Here is a 9,837-nt window from a genome sequence, read left to right as displayed (position 1 = left end):
CAGCTAAACTCCGAGCATAGCCCTTTCCATTGCTCTCTGGGTGATCTTGAGCCTTCTTGTGAGGCTCGTTGTAAGTGACCACGTCTCGGATCCGTAAGTCATCACCGGCAACACACATTAGTCAAAGATCTTCATCTTCAGACTTTGCGGTATTTTTGACGAGAAGAAGCTTGGGAACTTCCCGAATGCTGCCCATCCGAGTTGGATTCGGCGAGTGATCTCTTTCTCGAAGACGGACTTTCCAAGCTGGAACGATCTCAGGTATAATATATTCATCTACAACTTCAAGCGTAGCACCTTCGATAACGACTTGAGTAGGCACGACATGGATGTTTGACACCATTTTTATCTTATCCATATTTATTTCAAAGCCTGCTTGTCCGGTGGCTTTACTAAGATAATCGATCATTGCATTCAAGTTCTCCATGGTCTCAGCCAGTACGACTGTATCATCGGCAAAAGTCGACCGAAGGGGAGTAATGTACTCGCCGTTTATATTGACGCCGAGCCCGTTAAAGTCCATAAACTTGAAGATAACTTCCAGTGAAGCGGTGAACAGTTTCGGAGAGATAACGTCTCCAAATATAACACTTGTCTGCAAATGGATTGGCTTCGAGCTCTGGTTCTGTAGCCTGCCTGATATGGAAGGGTTTTCAAAAGCACTTCAACATTTGAATTTACCGATAGTTAATCTAGCACCACTGAAAGGGTTGCAGCATAGCTCCAGTCTCGATCGAAACTAAGGCTTTCTTATGTTTCACTAACACCAAACACTGGGGCCAATTATACTCTTCAGTCTTCTGTATAATCTACCGCAGCGTATGTAAGTGGTGTTAAAGCCTTTACGGAAACTAACTTGATCTGGAGGCAGGAAGTAATCAAACCTCATGCAGGGTTGATGCACGCAAGACGATTTGTAATGACCCACAAGAACAATTTGTAGACATAAGGTATAAGATAGATTAGTGCGATGGGTCTGTAATTCATCTGCAGGGTATACATAAAACAATAAAACCTTTACACTAACACGAAGTTAAACAACTAGTGAATAGAGGGTTTTCAAGAATTACGAAGGTAGAGTGAAAACATTGTATCAAATATGTCGTCTTGGTATCAAAAATGTATATCGTGGACATGGCATAACATGGAAATAATTACTGAAAATTTTATTATTAATATTTAAATTTAGAAATTTACATTGAATATTTTTTTGGATGAGAATGAAAAAGCAATTTAAAAAATCCTTCATATCATCCACCATAAAATGTTTGTGACAAGTATCCGAACCATGACATGTCATCTCTTTAACCGGGTTCGCTCTAGTTGTCAATGTCATTCAGAATCAAAATAAAAAAAATCTTCGTGTCAACAAAGTAAAAGTAAAAACTTGTTTTTTACTTTAATAAGAATTTAAAAACTGTAAGTACGGAACTAATATTATAAGGTCATGTTAAATATACTTTTAAACAATTATACATTAAGTCGAAACTAAAATGATGTACATGTAGACAATAAACTGTTATTTTAAATATTATATAGTTTTTCTACTAAGTAATAACTTTTGAATGAATTTACAGATGAGTAATTCGGAGAAAAAGAGGTTAATACCTACGGCACCAGTGCCTCCTGCAGGTGTCCCGGGAAATCTGTTATCAAGTGTTGCGCCCCCAACGGAACTACCTAACTTCGTTACCGCTTCGCCTGTTTCTACTGTTAAATACTTCTTTAAATCTCTAATTTTTATTTGACGTTTTACATCTTACTGTATATCTTAATTGTTTTATGGAGAATTCCCACAAATTGATATTTGCTTTAAGTAACTTGTGCTAAATATTTTTTGTGTTACTTTATTTATTATTAAAATAATAGACAATTGACCACGTAGAAACATTTTAATACAAAAAAAATATCGTCCTTGTTTTAGTTGTATTTTATATGACTAATGCTGGAATTAGAATAATTTGATTAGTATGATTTATTTGTGAAAGTATAACATTTTCATTAGTACTTAAATGATTAACCTTAATTTGAAATTATTTATATTTCAGAGGCCCAATGTTGTTGTTCCTGTACCACAACCAGTGCAGCCTGCAGTAGTTAGTGGAAATGTTGATGTGGATCCTTTGCAACAGCAGGAAACTTTTAGGTATTTTACAAAATCTTGCAAAATATGTCTACATGAAAATTAACCCATTATTAAGACCTTTCTGAACCAACAATCTTTTATGACAAGCCTCATCTAAGTATAGTGATTGGAAAATAGTCATTTAAAAGTGTTGCATAAAACAATGGTTATAACAGAGCCATATTTTTAAAACTTAAGTTTTGTTCTAGCATAAACGTTTTCATGAAAATAATAATGTTAAAGGTACATAGCTTGAATTTGCCTAGAATGTCTTTTTTTTTGTTTTGGTAAATTAATTGACAATGTGATTTGAAACATTACTTAATCTAGCAAATTAATAAAAATGAATATTATTCTGTGTCAGTACTATTTTATTTTATGAAAAAGCCACAGCACAAGCATCTCAGAGCTGGTTCCAACTTATTGGTTTGCATAGGAAATGATGACTACTAGAGTCATCCAAAAGTACCAAGTATAACTTGTACAATATATAAATTGATATTGTAGAGTTAAATTTATAAAAAATAAACTTGCTTGCTAAGGAGTTTGTAAGGTAATGTAATTGTGATTATAATTTCTAGCATGTCTTTATTAAATACATTTGATGAAGATAAGTTCAATAAGGCAATACTACTAATACTAATGTACTAATACTTTTATATACTCTTTATTAAATTAAAATTGTCATCTAAGTATGCATTGTTCAAAAATTAGGTATTCTTCAAATGTTTGATCTCTATTATTAGAAAGTTATATATATAAGAATTTTTTCTTTATAAATTATAATAACACTAGTTACAGTAACATCTTATCTACATTAATAAAATATTAATGTTTTCTATTATACAATTTCAATATTATTAGTAGTAATATTTTTATTGCTAGATAAGAAACATGTGCAGATAAAAAAGGAACAAAAACATTAAAAAAATGTCATTGGTTATTAGTCTTAAAGCCTGGTATATTAACATAAGTATGACTTAACTGTCTTGACTGTGATGTTATTTGAAGAGAAAATGTCTATTTCAGTCCTGCAATACCACCCAGTAAAGGAGAGCCGACTCTCCCAATTAGATCACCAGAGGATTCACAGGCAACACAGTCTCCGGAATCATTGCCTGCATCAACTCCAGAAATTGATAAAATTGGTATGTGAATTTACTTATGAATAATGTAATTTTTTAGTGTTATTATAACTTATTAATATGTGTTTCTTGACAAAGTTTTGTGTCATTCAATACATTGTAAGCGGTATGATTCTACAAGCATATCTTTAATATGCATATGTTCAGGGAATTCTAAAAAAGGACCTATATTCTATATAGGACTACCAAACTTTCAAAAAATGTTGTGATTAAAATGTTTATAAATGATTTTCTGATTTTCTTCACACAATTATTTACTGAAACAGTCTTAGTTTAAAGCTAAGTTTTGTTTTACTATACTTAAATTATTCCTTTTATTGTTGTCTAAAATACTGTATATTTCGTCTGTATCTAAATACACTATGGAATTTGTTTTGAAAGAGTAATTTTCGTTATTTAGTGAGGCTTTCTTTATAATTATTAGCTTTTAATACAAATATTATCAATTAATGCTTACTAATTGGTTAGAAAGGCAGCAAATAACCAAATGACCCATATATTAAAAATAAAACTTAAGCAAATAACCATACATATGAATGTATTTGTATTGTTATCTAGAAAACAACTTCACCCTGTCTTTTTCAGATTCGGTGGAATAATTCTTTAATCAAGTTTTGAATTAAATGTTATAATAATAGATATAGCTTTTACAGTAAATAGTGCATATAATATATATGACGTTAAGAAATAAAACTACCACATTTTTTTCCCTCTTGTACAACCTCTTTATCTTGGGTTCACAGGGGCAGTTTTTCAATCAAATATCTCTCACTCATTTCTTTTTTTCCCCACCATTTTCTCCTAGACCACTTTTTTATTTTTTTTATCTGTATTTTAACAATTTAGCCTATACACATTTTTAGGGGATGTGATGCCAGGCAGTGGACTTTTTACATGGATGAAGGGTGCAGTTGCAACTGGTGGTATTTTGCAGCGAGTGGCAGAGAAAGCTAAAAGTTCTGTTGACACCATGATCACCACACTTGATCCTCAAATGAAAGAGTACTTAAGTAAGTTGGAAGATTTTAGTACCATTGCTATTTTTTGATATTTTATTATAATACAAAGAATTTGATGAATGTTACCAGGAAATGACAAGTGACATATAGCTTCTATATTCTCAATTATGTTCCCAATTTTTTTAAACTCACTGAGATGGGATAAATGTTAAGAGTATTTATATTCTTCAGTTAGCAATTATTTACCATAAAATGTCATTACGTGTTTGAGGAAGTCATGTTTTTTTTTATTTTTTTGTTAGAATCCGGTGGCGATCTATATATAGTAGTTGCGTCAGATAAAGAAGTGAAGATTTCGCCAGTAAGAGAAGCATTCCAATCAATTTTCGGGAAGGCAACAGTTGTGTGAGTAATTTGTATTCCATGTTTTAATGTGTATAATAGCACTACTGTTAATATTACTCACAATTAATATCCTTATTAATTATAAATCAATGTAATATACAACTGGTTCACTTTAATTAGCATTAAAAATGTTTGTGGCAGCGCATAAGAATATCAATATCCTATTAGCCCACTAAACTGCCTTAAATACCACTTTTCATTGGTTGTCAATTTCTAAAAGAGTTTTTATATATTTTCCCGAAGTGCCTACATAAGTTTCAATATATTTTAGTTCAGAAATTTTGTCATGTTTTAAGTACAGCTGTTCTTTTTAAATATTTTCTTGGTATGTATGCCGACCTACAATATTGTGTAAGCTTGTGTTTCATTTGATTCCCATCTAGTGAAATAACTAATTTATTATAGTTATTTCGGAAGTACTATAGTGTTACCAAAACGGCTGTACCGCGCCTTAGGTTTTCGCGTGGCGAGACGAGGGAGCATCTTCCGCTCGGTTCCGTCAATCCATCATTAATGCTCGCGCCGATATATACTAACTATAGAATTGAATATATATGTAACGCTTAAGTGTTTCCTATTATGGAATACAATCCTGAATATAATTTTGATTTATAAAAGGAACCTTCAGAAATTATATCATTCGATCTCTGGATATTATATATGTAATTTTTTTATTTATGGATGATTTATGTTGCCTTATTTGTTTAACTGAGTTCTATCCGGAGGCTCAACGGTTGCCGCTAAATACTTTTTTATTACCGGATTAAATATTATTTTTAATATTAAACTATTATATACTATTTTTTTATTCTAAACGAACAGTGGTCACCCTGCTCAAAGCGACGTGACGGCAGAACAGCCAGTGGGCTATGCAGCTGCGTATGCTGCTGCTAAACAACGTATCGCACACGTGAGATCAACGAATGCGGAGCTTACTAACAATGTGCCTGTCATCGCCGTTGAGAGCTTCCTGCAGGAGACTGTTAGTGACAGGTGCGGACCTAACTTCTTTTATACTAGATAGTAAAACAGAATTACTTGTCGATAGAGCAGATTCTTCTTCTTTTCAGCCTATAAACGTCCATTGACACCGGTCAGTCGCGCGGGCAACACATGACCGCATGTGTTGTCCGCGCGACTTCCCACAACCTTAACTAAGTAGTCGATTTACCTGGTGGGAGGCCTACCCATGCCGCGTCAAACAGCTCGTAGTCGTTACATGAGAACCTTTCGGTACCTGCAGCCATCATTGTTACTTCAGACAAGCAATCTTTCGAGCGAAATCGGTGACCTTGGCTTTTCTGCTAATCTTCTCATTTCATTTCGCATCGAAACTCCGAGCATAACACTCTTCATTGCTCTTTGAGTGAACCTAAACCTTTTCATGATGCCCGTTGCAAGTGACCACGTCTCCGATCTGTATGTCATCAGCAGCAACACACGTTTTTTTTTTTTTTTTTTTTTTTTTTTTTTTTTTTTTTTTTTTTTTTTTTTAATCTCGTTCCCCTATCTTAGGTGGGACAGGGACTTAATTTTCAATTTATTATTTCACAGTTATTTTTATTTTCATACTCTTCTGTCGTTCATCACATACTCTTTCGGTCTTGTCTGTCTTTCGTGCTACATTTCTACTTTCTTTCTCGTTCGCTCTGTTCGTCTGACATTCTTCCCTTTTTTTTTCTTTTGACATTTAATTTGTAATTTTGATTAACATTTTCTTATCAGCAACACACGTTGGTCATAGACCTTCGTCTTTAGATATTGAGGTATTTTTGACGAGAAGAGGTTTCGCAGCTTGCCGAACGCTGCCCATCCAGGTTGGATTCGACGAGTAATCTCTTTCTCGCAGTTGGACTTATCATGCTTGACCTTGGTCCGTCTCAGGAGGCCGATCCTTAGCAACCACGTCTCAGGTCCGTATGTCATCACTGGCAACACACATTGGTCAAAGACCTTCGTCCTTTAACAAATTGCCTTTTAATAGACTACACTATATATAATGTATTGTGTTATTATATTCTATTTTATTCTCTATTCTATTGATTTTTGGGGGAGGCCTAAACCTTGTAGTGGGCGTTAATCCGTTGATATGATGATTTATATATGTTATGTATTTCTGTTTTAGGTGGTATGAGTTGTCTCTTCTGGTGTTGTCCCAGCCTTCGCTTGGCATTGAACTGCAGCTGCAGAGTCAAGGCACGCCGGTGCCTGCTGCAGCTGTCGCAGCCTTGGACGCGGCCACTCCAGCAGACCACCCCCACAAGCAGACTGGATTTGCGGTTACTGTCGGATCCATCATGGGGGCTAGCTTACAGGTTAGCTAGGATTGCGTGCTAATAGGCCACCTCTTTGAAACACTTTATCACCAAAACGTCAGTGTACCAGTTCCGTGGAAACGTAAAACACTTTTTCATTAAAGTTCAGTGTGGGGGTCACCTGTCATTAGTGAAAGTTTGGTTAAGGATCCTGCACTATAGGGCAAATGAAGTTTATGTTATAGAAGAAATTTCTGTGAAAAATGGGTAAAAACCAGTGCCAAAATTTATAAAGAACGGTTTTAAAAGGAATTATGTAAGACCAATATAACAATCTTTTTCAAGGTGGTCCACAGGTATTCTATCAAAACTTTGTACTGGAACACAAATCTAAACCCCTCCAGGCTTGGTTTAAACGACAAAATGAATTAACAGGAAGTTAATAGCTACTGAAAAAAACAGGTTGAGCCCTTGTTCACTTTTGTTCATAATTTACCTGGATACCTAAATTAATTAATATTATAATCATTAAAGATATTTATATTTTTCACGCTTGTATGTACATTGTTTATTTATGTTTATGCTATTAAAAACAATTAACAAATTGAGTAACAAATATTAATGTTGATTTTCTATTTTATTCACAGGTCCCACACACGCAGTGGCAAGAGGCATCGACGGGTGTAGACAGAAAAGAAATCTTATCTTTAGCAGCACGTTCGATGGCCGGTTCATACAAAAAGCTGTTAGCGGTTTCATCGGCGGAAACATAATACGCTTGGAATTATAAATCTGATCTATTACGTGAGTTGTATGATAAACAGTCTAAATTTAAACTACGATGATTGTTTTATCGCCTAATTGATTATTCGTGTTAAGAATCATCCATTAATATTAAACATATGTATATATTATATTTAAGTTATAAATTAGCAATAAGTAAATTTAAAATCTCGGTAATTATTTAAATATATTTTGTTCATTCTATAATCTACAAAGGATCATTTGAAATTACGAGTTGTGTATCTCTTGAGAAAATTGCTTAGAGGGTCAATTTTGATATAAAATAAAATCAAATTGACTACCCTATAAGGCAATTTTTAAATTAAAGATAAAACGCGCCTATGAAGAGTCCACAATAAACTCAACACTTGTTTTATTTATATTCCTCTATTTGAATATTTAGTTGTCCTCATTAACCATTTTTGCATTTCTTACCCAAGTAACAAATTTTAGGCTATAAAATATATACAAGAATTTTACTGCATATGAATTAATTGTTGAAAATGGGCAAGATATTGCATATTTAAAATAGCACACTAGATAATGGCCATGTGAAATCGCTTATTTTTGAATAGTCTTCCATTCAACTATAAGAGAGACGTAAGAGGAAGCATCCACCCCGGTGTGGTATCAAAATTTCGAGATAAATGTACCGGACTCGATTAAATTATCCCATATTCGCTGGAAAGAGTTAATATATGGAATTTATGAAGCTATAGAAAGGGATATAGGATTGTAATAGTACTCAACAATCAAATATGTGAAAAGATGCGTTTACACGTGACTATTTTTTAAGAACGTAAAATTGTAACGTTTTTTTAATTTAATAATAAAATTCGGCATTATTCGATTAATTTCATGTAAAAGAGTAATATACTCTGACAATATGGCAGTGACGTCTTCTAAACAAGACTTATTCTTATTTGTAAATGTGAATATATTATGACCTTTTTTAACCTGCTAAGCGGTTTGTCCGCCCTAAGCATCTTACCCGACCACTTCTATAAGGCTATGGACCCGCCACCCGCAAAGTAAATCCATAGGATGAAAATATATCTTTGAAAGTACATAAGAAGAAGCGAATGCGTCATGTAGAAATTTAACCACCTATACACCTAGTCCCTATGTGTACGTTTAGTTTACAATAACCAATTGAATAAGTTGTCATTTTAATAATTATTCTGTCCAGTGAACATTTTTGAAACAAAAATTATGGAAATGTTTTAGTAAAGGCAATATTACTATAGCGCTGCCGAAACTGTACCGCGTTTTAAGTATACGCGCGCCTAGACTGAGAAGTGTCTGTCGCTCTGTTTCATCAGTTTGCCGTCAATTCTCGTGACAACTATCATGCATTTCATCAGCTCCTATCAGATTTTTCTAGGGTTCAGTACAGCGGTTTCGGTATCACTATGACTAAATATATATATATTTATAAACAAACAATACAATTCTTGTAAAGATTTAAAATAAAATTGTATTTTATTATTTAAGTTAGATTATCTGTCCCAAGGTAAAAATAACGAGCGTCATTGCAGAATAATTACAATATAATAAAGCGCACACATAGTTCTTCTGAATATTTAATATTGAAGTACAGTCAATCCTGAGTGAGACCTGGTTAAGTGAGAAAACTGTATTAAAGAGTGTTTGCCATTCCCCGTGATTTTGCCTTTCTAAAGCGAATGTTAGTGACTAAGTCATTGTTATTTTTCTTACATAAACCTCTTTAAGTGAGATTGCTACTCACTTACATGTATCTCTGTAAGAGAATATAAGCTGTTTTATAACTATTTATCAAAATTTAAAGGACTCCTATTTCATTCAAATGACTAAATGTGTGTCACTCATTTTTACTGTAGTTCACTTTTATTTTATTTGAATGTATAATACCCATCTTCTTATCTTCTTCTTTTCAACCGATTGACTTCAACTGTAAGGCCTAGGCCTCCCTCAAAGATCGCTATCTTGCGCTGCCCGAAAACTAAACTATGTCGTCTGCCCACCTAGTGGGCAGTCTACCCATGACGCGTCTGTCGCAGCCCGTGGTCTCTAAACGAGAACCCATATGTACATGTATTTTATTTCTAATTTCGTGAAGAAAAGCGAGATAGATTCCTGACAGATTCTCTAAACTAGAAACTCGGGTAAGGGACAAACTCTAC

General features: G+C 33.7%; 1 protein-coding gene across 1 annotated transcript; it reads left to right on the top strand.

The window, feature by feature from the left end:
• The first annotated feature begins 1,328 nt into the window (after nt 1-1,328).
• On the top strand, nt 1,329-8,496 carry LOC137921418 (protein PRRC1-like). Its single transcript, XM_068764174.1, has 9 exons — nt 1,329-1,419; nt 1,578-1,712; nt 2,049-2,146; nt 3,155-3,273; nt 4,134-4,280; nt 4,532-4,634; nt 5,457-5,627; nt 6,760-6,949; nt 7,537-8,496. Exons 2-9 carry the CDS (start codon nt 1,578-1,580, stop codon nt 7,660-7,662), a joined length of 1,089 nt encoding a protein of 362 aa, XP_068620275.1. The 5' UTR covers nt 1,329-1,419; the 3' UTR covers nt 7,663-8,496.
• The last annotated feature ends 1,341 nt before the right edge of the window (nt 8,497-9,837 follow it).

The sequence above is a fragment of the Battus philenor genome, unplaced genomic scaffold (assembly GCF_028537555.1).
Source record: "Battus philenor isolate CCGP_79_NKW_IND1 unplaced genomic scaffold, ilBatPhil1.0.hap1 SCAF_19, whole genome shotgun sequence".
Lineage (NCBI taxonomy): Eukaryota > Metazoa > Arthropoda > Insecta > Lepidoptera > Papilionidae > Battus > Battus philenor.
This window is presented reverse-complemented; position numbering and strand designations above follow the sequence as displayed.